Genomic DNA, 26,889 nt, shown 5'->3' with positions numbered 1-26,889 from the left:
CAGGGAGAAGCTGGGTGTTGGTTACGTTAACATTCGCCCTATCCAAATGAAAAGATTAAAGAGCATTTTTCAGCGTTAGGGAAGGAATGCTCACTCTGCAGTCAGCTCCCACTCAGCTTCGAGATTATTGGAGGTAGGAAAATATCCGAAGTTGCAGTTTTGCCTTTAGATTTTGCAGTCCCACTTCTTCCCCCCTGCTCCACTGAGGAATTTATCTGAGCCAATGATTTCCCAGCATCCATGGTAGCTGTCAGGTGAGGAAATGCAGATCCCAGATGATCACCAACAAACCCCAAAACCTGTTGTGATGCTTTTCAGCTTTGATCTGATGTGTTAATCTTCTGCCATGATAAATATCACCACTTGTTGCCCTCCTTTACTGGTGCTGGGATGCTTTGCTCACTTCACATCCTTCCTGTTACTTCTGCCCTGCTGTGACTTTGAGAGATGCCTTCAGATGTAGGGGCAGAAACCTGCTGAGCAGCAGTTAAGTAGTGTGATTGCAGCAAGCCCTGCCTCTATTGTAATCCTTAGCCTATGGATTTGAGGGCAGAAAAAAAAAACAAACATCAACATAATATGAAGTTTCTTGGCTTTGTACAGACTAGACCTATCTCTCTACAGGTGAGATTTCCCTCCCGAGCATCTCTCACTTCTCTTTCTCGGCAGGAAACTTTCTATCAGTGCACGTTTGTATGTGAGGAGGATGCAAATAGCTGCACGACTTAGGCTCTCTCTCTTTGGATCCTATAAATCAGTCTTTGCGTGTGCTTTACTGTCCTATTTATGAGCCTGCAGCTAATACTGAATCACATGGCAGACTACAACTTACAAACTGCTTGTTCCCTCAGCAGGATACAGACACAAATTAAAATGGAAAAGGGTTGAATTGCTTATTTCTTTAATTCTCTCTTTTGTTTCTGCTGTTTCTAAGTTTCTGACTGGCCCCTGTGAGCAGTGCTGAGAAGATCTTATTCCCTCTTACTTGGCATTATGGTATTATTCAGTCCTTTGTTCCAAACTCAGTATTTCTCAGTATTTTCCCTGGTTTTGAGGCTGGAATTCTCAATATAAGCACTTTTGTGTTTCCTCTTGCATTTTCTTTTGCCATCACTCTACTACTTAGTCTTCCACATACCTTTGTCTACTTGTTGAGCCTTGCCAAATCGCTTACTTCTGCTTCCTTGTGTGTGTTATGGATGAACTTCTCTCAAGTCTCAGCAAGGAACCTTAAGCATTGGTAGAGGCAAGCACTTGGGCAATGGAATTACTGCTTACCCCTGGGTAAGGGCTTCCACAGTGATGCTCCCAAGAACTACAGGAAGACACAAAAAGCATCAGCTGAGAACAGCATAAGAGCATGAAAAAGTAATTCTGAAGTTTAAAACTGTACAGTTGGTGATGTGTTCTGGGAGACAATTATTTCAAGTGGTTTGTGTACACTAAATCAGCAGCCTTCCGTATTTACTGCATTTACGGCTGTATGCTGTACGATCTGTTTATAAGTAAAAAAGTAAGGTGTCTATCCTTAGTGAATCCACTGCACATCTCTGTATCAGTTCTTATGCTTTTATATGCACCTGCTGCTTCTCTTTCCTGTTAGCTGCTCTCAAGAGGAGCAACTCAAATGACAGGCCATAATGTTATCCACTCATTGACTTGTCTGTCCACATCAAAATGTTTTGCTGCAGACAAGGTGATAATTTCCCTTACATCAGTCAAACTTCTGTCAGTAAGATCAGACAAATGTCCCTCTGGTTGCTGCAAGGTATATTTATCCTGTTTCCAGTCTGAACAAAGAAAGGAGCAGTAGGTAATTCTGGTGGAACGGAATAGAGCAAATTACTGATAATTGACAAGTAAGACACTTGAGTTGCTAGGGTTACTCCAGAATAGGAGAGGTTTATGTATAATTACAACAGTTCAGTTCCTTGCGTGGGACTGCACTATTGATTCCCCTTGCTTTAGATATGTTTGTGAGAAAAGCAAAAGAGAAAAGCCAGTGTATTTCAAAACAAGTAGTGAGAGTGTTGTACACAAAATGTTCTTTCATTTTGGCTCCTCCATTAAACTGAAATTCCTTGGGCACTAAGCCCAAGAGTTCAGAGTGACATTTGTAAGGTTACGGTCTTCTATACGTTCTTTCTCTTGCCATTTGTGTCCAACAAGCCAAGAGTCCAGACAGTTACATCACAAATTGAGAGGAGAGTTCAGTTAGTAGTTGGATGTGTGAGGTGTTTATATCTTTGGGGACAAATGAGTCAACTTTTCTGATCAAACTATGATTTGATAGTGTTCTACATCAAAATGTGTAGAAAAAAATAAACAAAACCCAAATAACAGATTAGTAGAAAGCGTGAGAGAATCTAACTTAAAACATAACTATTGATTGTTCCATGTGTTCTTATTGTCCCATCTGCTGTTGCAGAATCTGTCATGATTTAATCATCTTAAAAGTTCATTTTTAGGATAGAGATGTCTTAGTCATATATATCTGTCAAGTCTTGACTATGTGGGCAATTCTGGGATTCACCAGTGACTCTCTTCAGTTGTTTTCTCTTGAATATTACATAGTGGTTATTTGAAAAAGATGTAATATCTGGAGACCTACACTGCTGTTTTTTTGTGTTCTTTTTAATTTTATGTTTTCTGATGCTTTATATATGTCTGGTCTGGGTGGCAGCTCTGTTTACTAATACTGCTTCCAAATTGATTCATGTCACCAGACGTGCACCACATTTCCTGTGCCTTTTGATGCTTGAAGGGAAAAACGTGTTCTACGTACACAGCAGTGAATCAGTTTGGGTATTTACTCTTGTAAATAGATGGAGACAGGAGACAAGCTTTCGCCAAACTCAAAGGCAGTGGATCTGGTGGTATTTATAATTCTAGGAAGCTTTCAAACAGGAATGTGATGGTTGGCTGACAATGGATGGCATCCAGTCTGCCAAAGCTGAGTTATCTGAACTTGAGCAGATCTTTCTCTCAATGGCTTCAAAGGCATCTGCCTTTCAGGGTGAACTGTGTAAGAGACTGAGGCACTTGTTCTCCAAGGCCATTTCATTAGATGACTGGAATTCATCCTCAGGATAGCTATACTTGTACAAGTTAATGTGCATATCATTTCGAAAGCGGCTGTAGCTTTAGGCACAGCAGGCTTAAAATAATCTCTGTAGTTAGGACAGTGGATGCCATCATACTGGAGTACAAGCACAAGTACAGATCTCACTCCACATTGTGTCACACGTGCAAAAGTAAGCATTTACCATATTGCAAATCTAAGCCTATATTTGTTAACATGCATGCAAAAATGAACCCAGGGGACTTTAAGATGATATCTAACTAAATGATTGTGCTTGGGGCCCTGAGGCTAATGGCATAAAATGTGGCAGTGCATTAAGATCACTTAGCTGAAATAGCACCTCAAACAATTTATATGTTAAATGAGTTGTCACATATCTTGCTGGGATCTGCAGCCCTCTTTTCATTATATGCATTAATATATTCCTGTTTGGAACCATCCTTTTTTTTAGGGGGGGGAGGAGGGGGGGGGGATGAGGTGGGGTGGAAAAAAGGGAGTATTCAATAAAACCCCACTGGGTTCAATTTTCAAGAAAATTAACAAATGCCAACTTAATTAGTGTAATAAAATTGTGAAGGATGGGGTGTGGTTAATATTGCATGAAATACGTATCCAAGAAGAAAAAGCAAATGGATTTTTGTAGGAATGCATGTTTGGATCCATCTGCAGTTTATAATAGATGTTTTGTTCAGATCTACACAACAGAAAGTTGAATTAGTGTAGCAGGTGTACGTTTTTTGTTTAAATACACTGATTGGCACCTGCTTGCCCCTGCATCCCCTCCTCTGCTCTTATTAATGATCAGTATCCTGTTAGAGTGAGAAAATTCACTTTTCATTCAGTTATATACAATTCATTTGCACTGACAATTGTTTTGAGATGGAACATACTTCAGCAGATTTGAGCAGCATTGCTAGTCAGTGCCCACAGTCTGTAGTTGTGGTGGTTGTCCTTAGCTCTGTGGGGCTTTATATGCACTTAAATCCATACTTTCTTCTCTTATTCTTCTGAATGTCTGCTACGACCACAGCATTCTGAGTTACTTATTGTCCTCCTCTATCTGTCCTCCATCACCTCATTTTTCTTATTTCACTCCTTCAGTCCTGTCCTTGCCTCCTAATCAGGAAAACACACCTTTAACCTGTTGCTAATGCCCTTAGAAAACAATGATGCTGTTTGGATCTTTGCATAGACATGCTATGGTCTGTATCAAGGGAAAAGAAGTTTTTCTCCTGTTCCCAGACACAACTTGGAAGGAAACGTACTTAAATCATCTCTGTCACACGTGTTTCTGTGAAGCAGGAGGGCAAAACATGATACTTTCTAGATTAATACTGCTGTTAGTCAAGGTCGTTGTATCATCCATCAAGAGGCTAATCCTGCTGGGTAGGAAGGTTTGAATTTTCCAAGTCTTTCCAAGTGAAAGGCAAGCAGACCATTAGCATAGTGCCTGGGATATCTCTGTTCACATCAGTTATAGGCAATTAGTGTTTTATTTTCCAACTGAATAAACAATTTCAAATATAATTAGTCAACAGAATGTCTTTCCTGTTCTTTAAATGCAGCCTTAGGGAGTGTTGGTTTCAAGCAGGTTAAAGTTCTTATTAGATCAGCTGGAATGTTGTAACAAGATTTATTTTGGTGCTGTATGGTAGAAAAGAAAAAAATCACTGAGAACAGCTTTTTCTTTGTGACTTTTTAGGAGAGAAAAAAAAGCCTACAGGAAATACTGCTGCCACTTGTTTCAGATAAGACTTTTAGGGACTTGAGATAGAACTTTTAGGGCTGTGAATGTCCTTGCAAGATCTGGGAAACCCATTCCAGAAATTATTTCACTCTCCAAGGAAGTGTTTGTTGATCCCTATTGTGGGCCACACAAATGGGAAGGAATGCCATGTACCCACTGAAATAAAATAATAACACTTTTACATTGGTTGTAAATTGCAGATATAATCATGCGTCCTTTTCCGTTATCTGGAAGCAGTGTGTTCCTTTAAAAGCTTACTAATTTTATTTTAGAAAGGGAACATAAGTATCTGACTCACTCTCTCATTTGTCTGCCGTAGAAAATGCCTTCTGTTCAGTATTCAAGGCATCTAACAATACTTATTCACGTGCCTCTTGTTTCTTTAATAACTAAATAAGCATTTCTGAATAAGTACCATTAAACCAATTAGCACAAACATCTATTGTATTGTTGTCGATAAAGGAATAGCCTGTATTTACTCTTTCTGATTCAACCCTTCCTCAATTAATAAATATCTTCTGAGGAGTCCGTGCTAGTAAATCTCCTTTGACCTCTCTCTTCTGCTGTACCAAGGCCATGTGTAAGCGCTTCCTTGGGAAAGGAGTTTAGTTCTTACTCTATGTAAGCTAAATAAGCATCACTGAGTTTGAGTTACCTCACAGCCTGTGGCTGTTTTCCTGTGCCCACTCCCAGGTTTGGGTGGCATATTGGCTCTGGTTTCTCATCTTCGTTTAGTGTGATGGAAGACCCCAAAGTCATCCATTGGACATGGCTGCTCATACTCTGCTCCCTGCGTGCTTGATGTCACCCACCTGTCTGACTACGTATTGCTCGTCATGCCCAATGAGTTTTATGAGTTTTTACATACATCCAGAAAGCCATCTTTTCCTATTAATGCAATTTATATCAATGTGTATGAAATAATAATATTTTGTATAATTTTGCTCACTTATAGTTACACCTAAGCATTGTTAGTTATTTTTCTGAGTGTATTAATAAGGAAAACATTGGTGTACAGAATAGTTTCCCTCAGTTATCCCAGTGGCAAGGCAATTAGTGCATCTCTGCTGGCCACTGACTTGAATCTTGCATGGTTGTAGTGCTTTTATTCACAAGCTGTCACTGTTATTCTCTAATCTATCTAGTTCACAGGGAAATAAAGTATGCCATCTTTCGGGATTGCGTTGGAAATGGAAATAACGAATAAAAGATATTTAGTTTAAAAAAAAAAAAAAAGTAATGCCTAAACTAAACTGTAGCCTGATTCTTCAGGGAGAAAATAAAATACCTGCTGACAGCTCTTACCATAGTGACGTTCTTGCTTCTGTCAAAATATCAGACGCCCCATCATTTCCATTGGCATTTGCAAGACTCTTTAAAGAGATGCATAGGAAAGCAGAATGTTTTGATGGGTGAATTTTTCAGTTGGAATCCCTTTCTGTAGCCACTGTTTCAATTGAAAAGAATTTTTTTTCTGTCTGCATGCACTCAGTTTGATTAGAGAAGGTTTGGGAGCAAGTGAAGTTGAAGGGCAGATAAGATATTAAAATTCAGCAAAGTGTAAGTTTTTCCACCTGTTGTGCAACTGGACAGTGAGAACTTCTGCTATTATTAGAGAAAAAGAGATATTTATAGTGCAGATGAACTGTGGGACCTGGGATGCGCTGCTCATCACTTGGGTATCTGTGTGTTATTTACAAGCGAGTGAAATTCCTCCTTTACAGAGGTGTAAGGCAGAGTGAAGGACATAGCAATGTCCACTTTGAGATAAAGATAATTGCTCAGCATTCAAGACCTCCTCCTTTCAGGTTCTGGTGCTTCTAAAGAAATATTAGTCTTATCTCCCTAGGATGTGTGTGCCTATTTCTGACGCTTGTGGAGAGCGGCCCACACTATCTGTGTTGTGGTTAATCTCATCTGATTAATAGAGGAGAAGTCAAACATCTGATGTAATTGGGACTGAGGCACTGAGCACAGGTGTGTGAGCTGTCATTGAAATAGGAAGATGGATGCCTATGGAGAAATAAGCCTTTAATGTGTCATTTAGTACTGCAGTGTTTTCTTGTCTGCTTAGCTTTTCTAGATATGGGGCAACCACAATCCTTCTAGTTACAAGAAAACAGCATCCTGTGATTTCGTAGCAAAGTGGTTGTTTGTGACTTTCTTTCCTTGGAGTATAGATTCCTTTACTGAGTTGGAAGAAGGCTCCCCTTCTTTTTTCCAGACATATTGCCTAAATAGGAGGGATGGTTATATATATATACTGTGCCAACAACTAACTGGTACTGGGGCAGGGTACACACTTGATAGCTGGACGTCCATGCTTAGTACCTGGTGCTGACAGAAAGGATGACAGACTCAAATACAGTGTATTAAGTAGTAATCTGCCTAACTTCATCTACTCTTTGTCAATAATAAACCCCATAGGACACCAATTTTTTTTTTTTCCGTGTCCACACACATGGCAGAGAGAGGATGAAACTATGGAGAAATAGGAGCGAAAGAGGCAAAAATGAGAAAGTAATTCCCTGTCCAATTACCCTTATCCACACCGCTGTTGTTTGCAGTCACTTTGTCTGGCTGTGTCGTGCTGATTGGCAAAGAGCTGCAGACAGGGTAAGAACAAGTCCATTGCAAATAGGTCTGCATGACTCCAATTCATTGGAAATTTTCATTTAATACTTACTAAGTATTAAACTTTCTTTGCTTCTTACTTCCTTGATGAGATGGACTGGAACATAAATGCAGTCAGCTCTGTGTTTATTGTAATGTGGCTTTTAAAGGAAATAACAGATCATGGGTAATTATATCCCTCCTTCCTCATCTCTGTTCTTCAGAAGCGATTTAGGCTGCCTCATTATAAGCCCTGTTTTCTTTACTCTGAGAGCTTCCTTAGGAGCTTTGCTTTCTGTTTGGCACCTCTGCAGTGTGGAAGTCACCTTTTTACTTCATGGATTTTTTTGTGTGTGTGTTTTTAACAAGAAAGGTCAATAGGGCTGGTATTTTAGAATGCATAGTCTTAGGTAATGAGTTTGGGAGACTCCTCTGTGCTTTTGAAAAAGGAAAACCATTTTAACGCTTTCCTTCACATTGCTGGCATAGTGCAGTTTTTGACAGCTGCTCCTTTACTGTGATTGCCAGATTTGCCTTTACTGTACTTACCAGATTTGGTGATGTATATTAAAGGCTAAACATTCTGATCTCTCAATCCAGCCGTTGGGAAAACCATTACTTAAAGAATGATGTGATGACAACAACTGCAGTAACAGGACCTGTCATTACATTTAAAGACTAAGAAGGAACCGTTGCTGCAATATCAAATGCATACTTTTGTACCTCACTGGTTCATCAATTGAATATGTGTTCAGTTTATTGTTCAGCTTATTAATGGAAGTAAACAACCCCCTAAACCTTCACACTGCATTATGAGAGGTACTGAGCTCTGGCAAACAACTGGAAAAGATAACCCATTAAACAAGCTGGCCTTAAAACTGCCTATAGCAGGCATGAATCCTGGAGCATACCTGGCAGTCCCAAGTTCCACATGTTGAACGAATGAAAGAAGCCCAGTTCTTTGCACCTCTGTGGTTCTGTATGGGTGCACTCAAGGTTTGCACCAGGTCTTTTTTGTTTGGAAAGGTGTCTTGTCAGACGAACAAATATCACCATATAATGGATGTGTAGGTGGTGATTATAGGATGAGAAACATCTAACTTGGGTGATAAAGTACGTGCCTCCAGCTGTGAAGTGACTGAGCAGGGAATATTTCAATGACTGAATCCTGAATGCTTTATGTTGGTAGGAACCATCTACTTCCTTGGGAAGAGGAGGAAGAAGAGTTCTTAGAGCCCCAAGAGTGAATCCCTGTTGTTTTTGTTAGCTTGGTATGACAAAAGGAATTCAGTGGTGTTTAATATAGGTGGGATTAATTATTTACTAAGGCTGGATCTATTTGGTTTTAATGTGGATGCGCTTATGTGGATTAACCAATAACTATAAAGACCAGGAAAGCAGGAATAGCACAAACCAGGTCTTCCTTGATGTACTTTTATTTTATTTTTAAGCTAAAGCACATCAAAAGATTTATGTCTGACAGAGTGAATTTTTGTGTGTTAGTGCACCATCCTGTCCTGTTGTTGGAAAAAGAAGAGACTGTAAATGTAAGTGTATTGCATATTCACTTTGCAATTCTTCTTAACTGTTCCCTGAGTGGCTTGTCGTTTGAGCAATCATAAATGATCCATGATCACATTTGCCACTGCTCCTTCCAACAAATGAAGCAATAGCAGTGTACCCTGTAAATCCCGCAATACAGATGATCTTAGAGTGGAGGTAATGAGAAGATATTTTTCCAAGTATGAACCGTATTGCTGCTTCTTTTTTTTAATCAGCATATACATCTGTATCTTGTCTAGCCGTGATTGTGTTCAACTGTTGAGTTCAAACATCACTTAATCAAGATTCTCAGTCCTTTATTGACATGACTTGTTAAGTTTGCTTTGAAATAGGCTTTGTATAGGAGAGTTGTGGTGTCTGTTTAAGTGCTTGGTTGAGTCACTGCATTTACCTTTTGTGTTAAATTACTCTATGGGTAGTTCTACTAATAATTTGTAGCAACATCCTGAAAGAAATACAAGGAACTCAGGTCTGCCAACTAATTCCTGCTCACATGCAGCTGCTAGGCATTTTTTCTTGTTTACATACAAGATAATAGTGCCTTAAGATTTATTTCATAACGGCTTCTGAGATGCATATGCTGTTATTATCTACATAAATTTCTTTCAGTGAGAGATCTCTTATACAAACAACTAATTTTAATGTCCAGGCACTTTCAACTGAGCAATGAAGAATGAAGAAATTCCTTTTAGCTGATATCACATTAGGACATCTTTCTTACTTTCTTAATTCCAGTGATTTGAAAACAAGATAGGCTGCCCAGAGGCAAATGAGCTGGTAGTGCTGCTGCTCTTCTACCTGAGCTCTATTGCAGGAGCTCATTGTCCTGCAGAGGTAATAGGTAGGTAGATTTTCATCGTTGTGTCTTTGAAGTATGGTTAATATGAATCATTAGGATCATCATAAATCTGTGCTGTGATTTCTGAAGAAAGGAATTGGGTGCAAGGCAGTGGTAAATTAACCTAGCCGAGTAATTAATTGTATCAGATGGAAATTTCAAATTCTCCACTTTCGTATACCTGTCCTCCTTTCATGTGGTTAACTGAGGTCTCCCGAAGGATTACACTGATTGAAGAGCCAGATAACTGCTGTTACCAGAAGTGTGAAGGAGGCATTGAACTCAATGAATCAAATAAATGAAGGGATTTGTAAGGCACAATTCAAGTAAAAAGCACTTCAAAGATACTTGAAAAGGCCACATGGGTCAAGTTAGCTAATTGTGGATCTTAACCTATGCGCTGCATTCTGGCCCAGATTTGTGCATACCTGTGGGGGTGGGCCATGGGAACAACGCGTGTGCTGCTTTCTTCATGGTCTGTTACGTTGCCTGCTGTCTTTATAAAATTAAAGCTTACTGAAAGCTTTTGCATACCATACACTGGTAAGGCTTGTCTTGTTGAGATTATTTTTCCCTTGTGTTAGCTAATATAAGATTTCTGTTTTTATTTTTATAACCTGAATGCTTTCAAGGAGCTGCAGGTCTTCTCTGTGTTTTTGCAAATTCCTTTTAGGAAGTACTGAGGTAGATCTGTCCAGTTACCCCTACAGCTCTCAAAATGCAGAGTGCTGGATTTCCTGGGGAAGGAGTTGCAATTTTCCATACTGGTGTAGCAGAATACGAGGCTGTCATGGCAGCTAATTAGATGGGAGAGGCAGTGCTGCTTTTTTCCCCTCATGCTCTTCCATGTTATGGTAATCTCTTATAAAGAAGCACCTTAAACTGTAGTGGTTAAATTTAATAACTGTCTGTAAAAGTCATTTAGCTGTAGAAATCCTTTGCTATGGAGCAGAGCTTATTTACAGCTTCCTGTGTGCTCGTTCCCTTTATAAAACAGTGGGCAATGTTCTGTTGTAAGTACACCTTTGTTTAGGAGAAGGTATGAAATATCAGGACTGTGATTTCCATGAGATAACAAGATTGTCTAAATATTAAGCAATGAATTGTGAGGACTAGAATCCAGAATTGGTACCACAGGCAGTTAAGAGTTGTAAGTGAAAATTGCGTTGGTTGTGTAATGGATTGGCAGCTAACACAGTACTTGAAATTCATTTGGCATTTACATGCACGGTAAATTCCAAACGAGCTCCTAAGAACCCTATAAAAAGAAAGAAGTGCATGTGTGGACTGCTAGTCCCTCCCTGTAATCCTCATAGTATCAGGTTATCATCTGTGCATCATCGGGAGTTTTTTAATGCATGTGCAGAGATGAGTTACATTCCCAGTTATAATACATTTCCAACACCATCAGAGGAAGTAGACTGTTGTTATCTTCTCATCTGATGCTTGCACTTTCCACATGAATTTATCTCAGTTTTTCTGCCCTGCTGCTTTTATGCAGTGAATATTGGTAGATCCCAAGAAAATACAGCCACGAATTTTATTACCAATGAAGTGATTGCCCAGCAGATCGCATTCACACTGGCAGCTTGTGACAGATGTATATATAATGGTCCTAAATCATTGCATGGATTCACTGCGTTCTGTGTTTTACTTGAATAAGTTTCAATAACAGTTATCCAAATAAATTAAAATGCCGCTGTCAAGATCACCAGCAGGAGCTGAAGGCATGGACAAAACATATTAAATATCCAATTCCTTGTGGAAAACCTGTGAAATAAATTTTGCTGAATCTGAAAGCGGCAGATTCATCTCCGCTGTTCGTTTTTCTTCTCTCACTTTTATTAATCAAGTCAACTTGTAATTGAGCTTATTCCAGAAGGTTGCTTACAGTTCTGGGTCTGGTTCTGTATCTGTTCCATCAGTCCTGGTTTACTTTTTTTTCTGAATTATAACTAATTTTCCTGGAAGTTATATACTATAATACTTTATCTAGGGTTTCCAATACCTACAAATGAACATAGCTTCTCAGAAACTCCAGATAGATTTGACTGCCACAGTTATTTCCTTTTATAAAATTATTGCCTAGTTCTTAGAATTGGGGTTTTATGTGATCTTAAAACTAAAAATCTACTGACAACTCTATTTTAGACTCTCGTATTTTATCTTAGTGCCCCAGAGATGCCAGTTCTGGATGTTGTCAGTGCGTGCCTAGTGGTTTGAGTAGCTCCCCATCCACTTCCTTTGTCTCCAGTCACTTCTTATCCAGTTGGCAATGGCTTATTTTGACTCCAAGCTGCTGGCTCTGCTTCTCCCTGTGCTTGCTGGGGAGCTGAGCCAGACTCTCAGGGGCCGGCTTCACTCCACTGCCTTGCTTGCAACCACTGTCTCCAAGTAGCATCCTTTCCACCCTTTCCTGTCAAACTCTCTTATAATCTCCTATTTCCCAGCACCCCAGGACTTACTCATTAATTCATGCTGGAGCAAAAAGTAAAGGAAGCTGTGCAATGGCTTCTTTTCTCTTGACCTCACTTTCAACACTTGGTCATCACAGTTTCTGACAACCAGCGGGGTGCTCAACATTTATCTGTACTCACATTCATAGATCTGTTGGTGTTGAAACATTTCTAGAAAGCATCAACTCTTTCTACGTAGCTGACAGTGGTTTTCGTATCTCTCCAGGCTCATTATAGCCACCTGTTCAACAGACTAAGTTCATCAAATCATTTTTAATCATGTTTGTTGGGCTGTGGAGCTGTGCCAGGGTCCTACTAAGCAACAAATGGGTTCAGAGCAGGCACAGCACAGATACTGCTAGAAAATAGTTCCCTCTGGTGCTTATCTTCTTACCAGCTTGCCTATGAAGGGTAAGAATTTATCAATATTTCAGATTACTCGGGGACAAAAGAGCAGGAACTTGGCTTATTTACCTCACAGTGGTAACTCCATTTATTTTGCATTTGTACCAGAGTAAACTAGGGAAGAATTAGGCACAGAGCCAAGTCATCTTTGTGTTTCTTAAATAATCAGCCAATTCTGCAAGGAGTTATGCTGATGAATATTTAACGAGTGAGAGGATCAGATGCTATTCGTTAAAGCCAAATATTATACCATAATCCATATCTTCCTGTTCTCAACCAGGAGATGTTTTTAGGGGTATGCTTTGAAAAGAACTCTGAGGAATGCAATCTAACCGGTGCTTACAAAGCAGTAGATTTTGCTGTGCAAGTACTTTGGGTAAGATTTGACCTGTAGTGTTTTACTCTAGCTCCTCTAGGGTGCATGATTATCTGCAGCAATTCACTTGTGATTAGACACTAGTCTAAGAAATAGAGGGTTTTCTATTGCACTGGAGGGAGATCTCATCAGGTATTACCCGCAGTTTGTTTGGACACTAGGTTTCTGCTTGTGCAGATAGAAAGTAGGAAACTGAACTTTTAACTCAGTATAATCAGGTCTTATCCATTCATATAATAACAGGACAGTTCTAAATGTTTTCTGTTGCTGCTCTTTGTTACAGTACCTGTGTTTCAGTGGCATAGTGCAATGCTGCTTCATGTTGAGAGGCATTAAGAATCTGAGAGTTTCAGCAGGTACATGGCAGGTATTACTGACAGTAATAAAAGTGAATTTTGACCCAGTGCCTCATAATTACATAATGAGAAAATTGCTGACTTTTTTAGCACAGATGTTCATGATTATGTAAATGACAGCTTATGGAGGACTTGTCTGCTTAAAGTTCTCCATTGATCTGCATCAGCAGGAGTTCCACACGTACAAAGTAATGGGCAAAAAGAAACCCCTTATGTACCCTAACTCAATTTTATGTACGTACCAAAGGCTGAAATAATCAACATATGGCCTTTGCTGTGTTGCTTCAATGTGAATGACAGCTTGAGAGTTCACAGCCTACCTTTCTAAATTCTGTGGCTTTTTTAATCAAACCTGTTTTTCCATCAGTGACTCAAATGGATCTAAATTAATGACTTCTCCACTGAGTTAAGAAGTACAGACCTTGTACAAAGTGATAAACGTCCCTTACTGAGGAAAACATATTTTTTTCCAGTCATCATTTTCATCTAAGCTAGGCATAACACTTTTTCATACTGAATAGTATGTTGGTCATTTTGCATTTTAGTTGCTGATTCTTCACATTCACAGGATGACACATTGTTCAGGCTGCTGCTAATTACGTATTAGCTATTAAGGTAATTGGCAGCTCTCAATTTAGCTGTTGTGATTACAAAGTACTTGGTAACAGGATGATGGTGCGAAAAGGTTCCAGCCAGTCTTCCTGCTGGGAGTCAGTGCTGCTCCTGTTCTCCTGTCTGTGTGTACAGGTATGAGCCTGGTGTAGAGTTTCATCTGTGCAGTGCTTATCACCATAACACAGATAGTATGGCAGTGCAAACGTGTGCAGGTGTGTAGTCATGTATACATGTGTAATCCACTCCTCTCTGTCAGCAGTGGTCTCAAATCACACTTTGGAATAATGTAGTGTTTAATCAGATCTTGTTTCGGCCAGAAGGCATGTGTGAACTGCTCTTTCTTGATGATTCTTGACCTGTTTGATGGCCATGCTTAGGGAGTGTTGCTATTAGAAGCTGACAGATTGTATATCAAAGCTTGTGTACCACAGCACATCATCTTGAAAGGATGAGTCGCTGTGACCTGAATCCTTTGAAGTGTTTTTGAGATTGTAGTTTTTGGTTGTTGTGGGTTTTTGTTTGTTTTCAAAGCTGTCTTTGCATGTCTTAACAGATTTTCCCTTCTGTTTTTAGACTTCGCTGAATGTTTGTCTGTAGGGAACTAAACTATTTGGGAAGCACTCAGCTCATTACATCAGTACATTCAGGTAGATTCTGAACCTACTCAGGATTGCCCAGGTTCAATTTGCATGGGTAGATGGAGTAATAATGTACTTTAAGCAGAAAACTCTGGACAGAAAAGTGTCCTTCAGTGAACAAACTACTAATAATCTGATGAGTCTTATATGCAGATGGTTCTCAGACACCTGCAGATTCTGTTTAGGTAAGATTTGTAGCAAAGTGAATATTCCGTCCATTAGTTCCTCCATAAATCATTTTAGTCTATCATTTTATATCATTGGAACACACACTTTTATAATGGAGATTTTATTTGGAGGAAGTTGATTTGAGGTCATGCAGGAAGTGTGTGAAACTTGATGCGACGTGAATGAGAAATAGCATCTTCTCAAGAAGGACAGGGTTCTGTTGCATAAGCTCAAGTACAAGATCTTGTCTGTGGAGGACACAAGTTGTCTTAATACTAATTTTGCATTGACTTCTAGATACAGTACACTACATCAAAACCTGCTTTAGCTCTTCTACAGTTACAGTCTGTATTCCAGGAGCCATGACCAAATAAGCTTCCAGGTTTGTCTGGTTATAGGAGATCTTGTTTCAAACTAACTCCCTCAGTGACAACAGGACAAGCAGTGAACATGTACTTACTGAAAGAGTTTATTAACTAATTACAGACATCCTTGGGAATACTGGGAGACTGCTTGACAAAAAGCCAAAGCACACCCAAACCAGTAAAATGGCAGCACCTTTTTTGGGATCTTGGATTTCTGCTGGTCTTCAAGTCTAAAGGAAATATCCTACCAGCCTTCGCTTAGTTGGACTATTAGATTTATTGATGTGGTCTGGCCTCTTGGTTAGGGAGCTGCACTCTGTGTTTGGGACATTTTCTCCATTGTGCTGCAGCTGAGGAAATTACCAGCTCTTACTTCTCATCCCCTGTAATTTCTCTGCGATTGGCTGCTCACTCAGTTGGTAGCTCTAAGAATAGTTGGGTAGAAATGTCATTCATTGTTCAACACTGTAGATTGCTGTCTTAGACCTTCAATCTCTTTTCTTTAATGGCTACAAAATAGATTCTTTCATACACAAAAGAGATTTTGAAATGCCTCTTTTATACTTTTTCAGGGGGAAGTTTATGATACAGGGTGAGACTTTTTAAATAAAATGGGGATTTATCAGGCCTGAAAATCCCGGTGTCAACAGGCGCAGTTTCCCAAGTGCAGTGCTCTATTAGAGCTGTACACCTATGATAGGTTTCAGTGTTCATGGGTCCCCATGCCACAAACCAAGCCCTTCTGCAAGAAATTCTTTGTTTTATTCACATGATTAACGTAAGTAGCAGATACATAGAAAACAAATTGAGTGCAGTTTGTATCATCTCTGAAATAACGGGGCTTTTAGGGCTGTACGGATATTGTCAGGCACTTTTTGGACTGTAACATTTCAGCAAGGAGAAGGTCTTGGTCTGAAGCCCCATTTAACTTACATTAAGATTACTTGGACTAGACAGTGAAAGTGGTTTTTTGAAGAATTCCTTATCTTGTTGGAGTGTATTTGGGGTTAATAGGACCGACTCTCAGGTATTCTGTTAGGTACATTCAGAAGTAGAAAGTTTGTTCTTCATGGAAATAAAAACAACAACACCACACATTGGAAATCATAAGTACTAATACAAATAACCAGTTTGGGGAGTATTTCTTGGTGTAATAGGCAGATTTCTTTCTTTCTGGCTGGTATGAAGTATGTACAAGAGTCTGGCATATAAGCTAAGGGTGGAAAGAGATCCCTTTATGATCTGGATGTCAAAATGGAGCTTCATGGTGTGCTATTAGGACACACTTGGACATTTTTACACTTTGCATGAGTATCTTTCACATACTTTTCAGAGGTGGCTGATGGTAAAGGGCAGTGGGATGTTTTAATTCCCCAATTTGCCTTAAACGAAATGAAAAAACCCTGCCTGAGGCTTTTCCTGCAAACCTAGCAGGTTGCTATGGATTAAACTACTTAATCAATCTGGACAAACTGTTCCATGCTGCTCATAGTAGTCAATACCACCAGTCACTTGCCATTTCAGCAGCTTAGAGACAGACAATCCTTCATTCTGCAGACAGAGATGTGCCAGAAAGCCAAAGTTGCTAAATAGCCTCTCTAGAAGAACCTATAAAATCTTGTTGTCTCCATCCTTTCCCATCATCATAAGCTAGTAGCATAGCAACTGATGAAGCTGCTTGAACTTGAGTTGACCTGAAATTACATGTTTCACGGTTTATGTGTTTACTACTACTACTGCCTTTCTACTTTTTTGTGCTTGTTGAATTTACATTTGCAGTCCCTGTGGGAGATTAGCAGCTTGTTCATGCAGAAAGCTGAAATAGATTTAATAACACATGATATATGAGCTTAAGTAGCGCCCAGAGTTAGAAGCATGAGATAGAGCTAAAGCTGGCCCTGACTACTGGCTGTTGAGAATTCCTTGTTTTTGAATGGGATGTGGATGCAGTTTTCAGTATCTTTGTACAGAGTAGTTGCAGCCATAAGAAAGGAGACTTCATCTGTCTTGGATATGAAAGTTACCTTGAACATTGTCTGAAATTGTCCATTTCTCTCCATTGACTATAGAGGGAACTTGAGATGATTAGTACAAGCTTGAATATATAGAAGCTACACATTAAATTTTAGAGTATTGCTATCAGTTCATGGATATGTAAGTTCTTAACACATAGGAGTGTGTTGTGTTGAGTCTCTCGTGAAAGATGTCCGTAACAAGAATGGTATTCCAGAATAGTGTCATTCCATAAGCAACAAGGAGCATGATGCTGTTTCTCTTGTCATGATGTCATTGTGTAGCTATTCTGTGGTTGAGAAGATCACACAAACATTAAAAATGAGTTAAATGGCCATTACTCGCAACCCTGGGGAGCTTGATGCTCGCATAGATTAGCTGGAGACTGCCTGTGCACTCCTATCTGTGTAAAGAAAGGTTGCCTTCTAGCACTCTGAGAGCACAATACTTATGAGTGTGTCTTGCTACAGTAGTGGAGGTTTTTGATTCTTTTGATACAGTTGTGTCTCGTCAATACTGAGCCATTAGGGAGCCTTGGGAGAGTCTACAATCACCTTCTTTTTTCCCTCTTTTACACTACAAATGATGACTCAAAGAGAAGCATTCAGTTCTAATCTATGTGGGTTCTTGTAATAAGCTTTACAATTAGAGCAGTCTTCCATCTAATTCACTTAATTTACGCTGGGAAATGAGATACTGTTCAACTAATCCGATGCTATTTTCTTCTTTATTAGAGAATGAAAGCATCCTTGGAGGCTCTGGTGGGATTCAGATTAAGCTTCTGAGAGACAAACAGTATGAAAGGCTAATGAAATAGCATGCTATGGTAATTCCCAATCAGTATCCGTGCCCCACTCCTTTAACCTATAACAGAATTAGGAGAAGAGTTGGTAGGGGGTGATGGACTGTACCAACTCTTTCTGGTCTCAGGGTAAGTTCATAAATCTCTGTTTAATAGGATGACACTGATAAACTTTGTTAAGTAGGGTTTGTTCCACCTGTCTTATCTGGTGACTGCAGTGCTTTCAAAAAGGTTTCAAGAAGTTTTCTGAATTATCTTACCTCTTAACAAACTTCATTGCATTCCCCTCTTTAAACCCAGGCAGCTCTGTTGCTTAATTTAGAACAGACATATTCAAATCACTGAGGAGTATTTCCACTGCTTTTTAAGGGGGAAATGTATAGAGAGTGTGTTCCTCATTCTCATCAGGCTGCAAGTTCTTTAGAACAAAAGTACTACACCTACCCTGCTGTGAGATGTAAAGGATATAATTCCATACGTTTTGACTATTAGCTCTTTGGGAGTGTCAGAAGATGAGCATCTTGTCAAATATTGGTTATCTTGCTCCAATAGCTTCTTTTTTCTTTCTGTGATTACAGTTACTATCCCCAGAGATCTGCTCTGCTCTTGTTTTATTGCCATTGCGTTGAGTTTTTTGACCACTTTGTTTAGTTCTTTGACACCATTCTGGATCGCATATGTTTTCTCCCCTGCTTCTTCTACATATGGGCTTTGTTTTACTGCTTTTTATTCTCTGTATGATCTCCTGTACTTGTGCCTTTTCAGCTCTCACTTCTGTCCTTCTCAGCCAGATCGCTGTGATTGCCTTGCTGTCAACTTGCAATTCCATTTCTACACAAAACCTCCCACTTTCCACCTTTCCCACTGTAAATACCAACAACCTTTTGTTTCTTATGCTTTTGGAAACTAAAGCATTTCCTAGCTTAATCTGTCACATAGATCTGCACTGTATCTGCTCCTTCTGCTTCCCCATGACATTGATGCCAGTACTTTTGACCGAGTCTTCTACAACTTCAGTTTTTGGGAAGGAATTCCTGCCTCATGACGTGGTGGACATTGGCTAATATTTGTAGGTGACCTTTTTGTTGTAAGACAGGAGACAGTTGATCAAATCATGATGTTGTGTCCAGTCCCTTGCAGGCAGAGATATTAGCCGTGAAAGCAAAAGTGAGAAGCAGATGACATGCTATGACGTGTGGTCTGTATCATACCGTACTGAAGCTACTTACTGTGTGCTAGTAAATTCTGCATTGGAAGGAGTATCACATGGAAAGGACTGACATTAATTTGCTAATGCATTAAACAATATGGCAGCATCTAATTGCATCTCCCCAGTTACTACTCCAGTGTCCTGGATCTTTAGCTAAGTACCAGCCTGCCAAGTTCCCATTCTTTCTGTAAGTCTTTGATTGTTAAGCACATAAAAATCTTCTGATTGTTCCCAGGAATGGCTGCAGTGTTGATCTCAAGAGGGCCAACGAGACACCTGCACACCCGCTGGGCCTCTGCATGCAGTGCAGGAGTGCTTGTGAAGGATGAGAAGTGAAATGTTTGTAAGGGTGGTGATTGCAGGTTGGGACTGCTGTGTTGGGATACAAATGGGATAACGGGATACAAAACCAGCTTCTCGCAAGAAAGGCTTTTGCATCCTTAGGATGTATGAATCTTTGTTCTGTAGACTGTAGAAACCCAGCATTGTCTTCTCTCTCTTCCGTGGATTTTTGCTTTAATTAAATATTCAGAATTATTGATTTTAGAGCTGGTTCTGGGCACTTTTCTTTGAGAGTAGGCAGACTGGTGCAATTTACCCATGCAGGTGAATTAATGAATTACTTTATTAACGCCACTGGCACATTTCTTCCAACACAGTTGACATATGCCATTGCTGTCAGCCTATTGCATTACCGAGAGACTGATTTGAATGTCTCTCTTATAGACAAAAGAGCTATTAGTACCGTGTCTGTCAGTGCAGTGAAATGGTCTCATGCTAAATTTCGTCAAATCCTCATGCTGTTTCTTTGTGCAGTTAATGGAACTGGAAGTTCAGACAGTCACTGGAAAGCAAAATTCAATGGCTGCATTTATAACAGTAACGTGCTCTTAATAAGCAATATAAATACCATGATTCAGAGCTTAAAATGCTCATTACAGGGGTGTAAAAGTAGAAGGAGTCACACAGATGCTGTTCAGACATTTACATGACTGGCTCGAAGCTGTCATTACAAACAAGGTGTGCAACACAGCTGTGCTAAGGTGACAGATTTATCTTCAAGGACAGAGGTACGAAAAATCCCAACAGTGGCACTTCAATGTGTTGCCACTTCATTTCTTAAAACAGCTGGGTTTGCATTCTTAAATGTAAATTTAATTATGTACATTCTCAGTAGCCACTGTTTGTGGCTGTTGTGCCAAAAAACACACAATTATGTTCTGTTCTGCAGTTTTTGTTTTATTAGAAGAAAAAGGGTTCTAAGAAGCTTGACATTTGCCTTCTGGCCTCATCTTTACCCGTTTCACCTGCTCAGTGAGGATGCCGTGAGAAAATTGTGGTTACAGTTCCTATTAGTAGGGGAATAAGCAATATCAGGTTTGGAAAAACAAATCCTGCTTGTCCAGCAAATAGCAGCTCCCCATCCTCAGCTCTTTAACCGCCAAAGAATGAAAAGCACTGTGTGTCTTTGAGCTTGTAGTTGGAGCCTGTGCTCTTAACTGTGTGCATGTGGGTCTGGGCAGGCTGCAGCTGTCTTGCTGCTCTTTGGGATTTCTGGCTACAGACAGGACATGTACTACTGATGTTACAGGATATCAAGCACTGTGACAGGTATAGACTGGATGGCTCAGGCAGCCTTGTAACAATAGGGGTTCTTTTTTATCTTAAATCATCTCTTGGCCAACATGAAAATGCAGGGTTGATTTTTTTCTAATGCCTTTCTCTTATGAATTGTATCACAGTAGACAGTGAAAACAGTTCTGATGTTTCAGTATTCAATCGGCTATTGACATTTCTAAGCTGAGTTCTTGCATTTGGTGCATTTTTAAGTTCAGGTGGAGACTCTGGTCAGCTGGAGGTTTGTCCTGTGAAACTACTTGGGATGATACAGATACTGGGAGACTCTTTTAGGGAGCTTGGGAAGTCCTTACGTAGTACTATGTGCTGTAGAAAATCAACATGTAACTCTTCTGTTCTTATGCTTTGCTAGAAGTAGACTTGGAACTGGTTTTTGAGTGTGACAGACCTTTGGGCTGATCAGGTTGAGCTGATGTTGTGTTCCCATGTGTATGGCTGTCTATGGAAGCAGGGCAAGAAAAAGTATCCAGTATTAACTAACTCTCTGTAAAGCCATCAGCTACTTTCCCTTTTGTTTTACTCTCAGATCAGTCTCTTCTATCCCTGTTTAAAAAGCAGCAACATTCCATGGCTTCAGTTTTGCCAATTAATTTTCTTGAATCTTTTGTAATTGATGTAAGCTGTTCACATAATTCCCTTCTGTCATGAGATACTTGCATGAAGTCTCAAAACACCAAAAAGCAAAAAACAGCCATCTAATTGCAACAGCAACCCCAAAAAATAACATCAGCAGCGTGCCAATTTGGCATAGAACGTTTTTTACTTTATTATAGAAATCAGAAGCTCTGATTTAGAGCAAAGCAACAAACAAAAAAACCCCTCAACATTCTCCTGTTTTCACGTCTCAATTTGAGACAGCTTCTTTGGCAGTTCCTTTCTGGTGCCTGGGAGAACAATGGAGGTTTTCTAAAGGTCTCTTGGTAGAGTTTGCCCTTTTCCTCTGGACAGATCAGGGATGTCATGGTGATGGAACTTCAGCCTTCTTTCACAAGGATTGATATAGCAAGATCTCAGCTGTGCTCCTTTCCAGCTTCGTGCTCAGGTCTTTTTCTTAGTGAGGGGATTATTGCTTTCCATCTGGGATTGCAGTGGTTTAGAATAGGCAATAAGCAAGGGCTTGTTCAGGAATCGCCTCTCTTTTTTCTTAAAGATGATACAAACTTTCAGACAGAATTAATGCAAGTGACATTCACTGCAACATTTAAATAGCTCATTGGTTGTCCTAGTGGGTATTACCTCTTCTATGATTATCTCCATATGGAATATAATCAACAGTTTCTGTTAGTATTTAGTAATGGATAATAAAATTAATGGCTTTAGCTCTGTTCCAGTTAGGCTGAGTGTGTTTCTTGCAACTGTATTTTCAAACATTTTTTGCCATGTCTGCTTCCTCCTATGCTTCTGCCAAAAGGGAGTTTTTCCCTCAGTTCTATTTGGCTTTTGAACAGGCTGCTTAGTTTTCAGCAATCTCATCTTGCTTTTTCACACAGGGGTTTTAGATGTGAGAGGTAAGTTGGGCTGAAGTTGGCAAAAAAGAGTTCAGAAAAAGCACTCTGTGAAATAATCTTAATGTACCTCTGGGTGCATTTCCGAGATGAAAGTCATTGCTGATTGGGGAGTATTTGTCACACTGCTGGGAGAACAACTACATGCCTTTTACTTGAATGATAGTCAATCTAGTACATTTTACAGTTGCTTACACATTGGTCATCTACTGATCTACTACTTAAAGGATTACCCAGCACCTCCTATGAAGATAACTGTAGTTTCTTTCACTGCAGCAATCAAAATCTGTAACATTTCATGTTTTCATTGGGAGCTCCATTAAAAGCTCCAGAACTGTTTAGACCTCTACCAAGGACTGATGGACCAGCTGCTTCCTGCCACGTTTCTAACAGACTTGTTGATTTTTTCCAACATAACATTTTCTTACATCATCTTTATGGGAGAGAAAAAGAGTAGCGTGTTGAAGGTGTCTCCAGCAAATAATTTGTCTTCTATAATACCGTTTTCCTTCGCGATTGATCTCAACGGACAGAGCTTAGCAGTCTTCTATTGACTTTCTCCATCTTTTGGTCCACTTTACAGTGTTTTACCACTGAACTATACAGATAACTGGAAAACTAAGTATAGAACATAAACTCTGTTCTCATTTCGAGCTTTTTCACCCATGCTGCATCCAGTGCTTTGTCACGGAGCACTCGGTTCATCCTCTTTTCTCTCCCTCATTTTGGAGCCTTTTGAGCTCAATTAAAGCAATTGCTTAGAATTGTCAGGTAGAGAAGTATTCCAGTAGAAGGGTAGAGATACCCAGAAGCGGTTGTCCAAGAGTAAAATGGGTGCTGTATGTGAAGTATTTCTCTTCTTATGGAGGGCAGAAGAGTACACCCTGAATTCCATCACTGACTGCATAATTGGAACTACTTTGTGTGCAGGGTAAAATCTATGCATGTTCAGTAACTATTTTGGGCTTGTACTATGTCTTTTCTTTTCTTGAACCCTCATTTTTGTGTCCATCCTGGGACTGGCATTCAGGCTAGATGCCGTCCCAGTTGCAGCAGCCTAGTTCCAGGTGTGCTCTTCCCTGCAGTGTCTGCAGGAAGAGGGATAAAGGCTGAAAGGGAGCAACATGGTGGACAAAGCTTGCTATATAAAATATGGGCTGGATGGATCAAATGATGCTTAAAATACTGCTGATTGCAATTACATGTGTACAGACCCAATCTGTTTCCCTGTTAATCGAGGTTGCAGAAAGGTTTTAATTACAAAAGGAAGCTGTTAGCATGAGGCTGGTCATCTGTAACTGACAAGTGGGTTTAGTTATAATGGCCAAAAAAAAGGTCCTGGTTTATGTTCTAGTTGTGCTAAATAGTGAATAACTAGTTAAGATCACTTGCAATAGTTTGGCAAAGAGTGATATTGAAAAGTAGCTTCCTGTCCAGTTGGTGCCAGTAGGAAAGAGCCCATTATGTGCAGTGAGGTGTTACTGAGTCTTGAAAAATTGCAATTACATCTGCTCATCTTTGCTCCTTCTGTTTGGAAAATGAGAACAACAGTTTCAACTCCTAATATTCCATTATTCTGCAACATCTCTTCCTCTAATGTTATTAGAGAGACAAAAAATGAAGGGGTAGATGAAAATGGAAACCCTGTTTTGGCAGAGGTGGAGGGGAGGTGGTTTAGATCTGTCCTGAAGTAGGCAGGGAAGTAATGCTGGATGCCGTCTTAATTTAAATTGCTTTGGCAATATTAGTTTCTAAACTTGCTAGACAAGACTTTAATGTCTGGTTAGCAGGACAAACTGTTCTATTAATTAAACTCAGGCCCATAAATCTGTTCTAACTGGCAATCAAATCCCAGAGTAACCTGGATCATGCTGTTGTTGAAGCATCACCAGCCCAGGAGAATGATGCTTAATATTTCATTTGTCTTGTGCTCAGCTGTAATGTGACTTTGCAAGATGTCATTTTTTGCACTGGGAATAAAAATCAGTGAGTCCATCTTTTAATGCTCTTGCACCAAGAAAAAAGCAATAAACAATTTAAGATTTATAATGATGTGATTTTTAATGATAATGTATCAACATGCATTTCTTGAAAACTAATTATTTTATTTTTAGAGAAATAACTTTACTGCATAGCTGATTGTGATTAGATAGCCAGAGGAGGTGAATTAGGTAACGTTTTAGTTGGTACTTTTGTATTTACGCTGGTTTCTGTATATTTGTTTCTCTTCACTCAGCAGATGTTAACCTGCAAAACTTCTCCAGAGGGGAAAGTGCTCTGGTCCTCCATCCCGTGTTGCTCCATCTCCTTTCTTCCCCATTCCTGTGGTTCTGCCCTCTTGCTGTTTTCTGTGCTCAGTGAGGAATCAGCTGTGGGAGTTGCAGAGTAATTCCCATAGGGCTCTAAAATTAATGTCGTGATGTAACATTCATAGGTTTCTTTTTTTCTCAGAGAGAAATGTCCTTTTCGTTGCCTTGTTTTCACAAGAGAATAGGTTTTGTGTCCTCTGGGCTGAAGGCAAACTGCATTAGAGTGTGGCAGAGCAAAAGCTAAATGAAATTAATGAAATTGCTCATAATCTTGCACAGTTCAGCTCGGGTTTTCAAAACCACAAAGCATATGCTATTCATGTGGCTTCCAATACCCAGGTGTTATTTCCAACAGAGGGGGATGATCAGGCAGGCAGGGCTCAGGAGACCATCAGTGGCTTTTGTCACAGGGTGCTGCTGAGATATCAGTGCTTGTCTTTGCTTTTCTATCACAGAGGTTATATTCAGTGGCTGAGTTCCTCGTGATGCTTCTCAGACATCTGGGCACTCTTCCAAGTCTCACACAGACTTTATTTGGGTACTTCTGCTCATGAAATTAAGCAAGTTCACAGTCAATCCTTGGTGCCTTTGTTTTTTTTAGCTCTGAGCTATCAAAGCTCTCAGTCAGTTTTAGTGGTGCCTGGAGTGCAGGACCACTGAAAGATCCCCAGCGTTTGTAACTGCAGTACCTTCTCAGACAAATAGCCAGTGCTTTCACTGCAAATCTGTCCTATTTTTCATGTATGTTTGCCTCTATAAAACTTCAGAATGAACAAGTGATTTGAGTTTTCTGCTCTTTGCTAGTTGTGTCATTTTAAGCACTACACAGGTGTGCTCAATCTGTGTTATTTAAGACTTCTTTTCCTCCTCCTATGTGCTATTGACTGCCAGTATGTGTATGCGTAAAGGAGGAAATAAGTACAAACCTTCTGTTCTTTTAAATGTATGACTGTTGTGCTTTATATTTTCAGCAGAAGTTGCTTTGTAAGCACTGTATTTTTTGAAGTGGTGTTTCTGCATTGGTAATGCTACCAGTTGCATTAATACAGCAGTGCAAGGGGCAATAACTTCAAAACAAATATAGTGCCTTTTTATTGTTTTATTTCTGTAAAGCAATAAATACTTTCATAAAAAGAATATTCCAAATGAAAGATTTGGTAAATAACAGGAAAAATTCAATAACTAACAATGGACTGGGGGCAGACTTGCTTTACAGGTACATAGTGGAAGGCCTCAGGCCTCTCATGATTTCTTTTTGTCTACAGAACCCCCAACTCCTATTGCTCCTCCTGAGCTGCTGGCTGTCGGAGCCACCTACCTGTGGATCAAACCCAACGCCAACTCCATCATCGGAGACGGGCCCATCATACTGAAAGAGGTGGAGTATCGGACGACCACTGGGAACTGGGCAGAAACCCACATTGTGGACTCTCCCAATTACAAACTGTGGCATCTGGATCCAGATGTGGAGTATGAGATCAGAGTGCTGCTGACTCGCCCTGGAGAAGGAGGCACGGGACCACCTGGACCACCACTCACAACAAGGACAAAATGTGCAGGTAGTGTTTCTGCTGCTTTCCAGTACTGCATGGATGTTTTGGTTTGCTTACTGATGCATTAACAGACAGGACTTTACCTGTCCTTCTTGTAGATGTGCTTCTTTGGAGATCTGAATGAACTTTATGGATTTTGATATGCTGTAGGTATATTTTGACTTTTTATCCATGGACAAGTGTTTGAGAGTGTTGTTTTTATTTATGCAGTGTGTTTGCTTGCAAGACTTTCTTCCACAGGGTATGTCTGCTTTCTGTTAAAACGGACAAGCAAACGAGAGCTTTTCAACTGATTCTCCAGTAGGCAAATAGATCTTAGGACTTGACTATTATCACATTTTCACCCTGCAAGTTTATAGCAAAATATGTGTTCTTCTTAAGTAGAAGCAGTTCAGTGTTGGCTATTCTGTGCAACAGGGATAAGCGGTAAGCATTGAATTGTTAGAATATATTTCTGTATTCTATTTGATTGTGCTGATTGTTCCTCTACCTTCTGACAAAGAAACCTATTTGAACACTGCACAGTGTCTTCCTTTTTGCTTTTCATATTGGAACAGATCAGTTTTGATCCAAGGTTATGAAAAATCTTTCTAAAGCATTTTGGACTTATCAGTTAAAATTAAAGGATCACATTCTT

The 26,889-nt window shown here is 39.8% G+C and overlaps 1 protein-coding gene across 8 annotated transcripts in view; it reads left to right on the top strand.

Moving 5' to 3' along the window:
• LOC146754996 (receptor-type tyrosine-protein phosphatase T-like) overlaps nt 1–26,889 on the top strand; it is a 396,275-nt gene that overhangs the window by 185,918 nt on the left and 183,468 nt on the right. For 5 of the 8 annotated variants that reach the window (XM_085526583.1, XM_085526584.1, XM_085526586.1 and 2 more), the window contains one exon: nt 25,965–26,774. In XM_085526583.1, the coding sequence (XP_085382709.1) occupies nt 25,965–26,320 (356 nt within the window). In that variant the 3' untranslated portion in view covers nt 26,321–26,774. Of the gene's footprint in view, nt 1–25,964; nt 26,775–26,889 lie in introns of those variants that run through there. The other 3 variants (XM_085526589.1, XM_085526588.1, XM_085526587.1) reach the window with 1 other exon arrangement.

Source organism: Coturnix japonica, chromosome 37, assembly GCF_054131305.1.
Source record: "Coturnix japonica strain WE chromosome 37, WE-NBRP24, whole genome shotgun sequence".
NCBI classification, from domain to species: Eukaryota; Metazoa; Chordata; class Aves; order Galliformes; family Phasianidae; genus Coturnix; species Coturnix japonica.
Note: the sequence above shows the minus strand (reverse complement) of the source record. Positions and strands in the feature narration are given on the sequence as shown.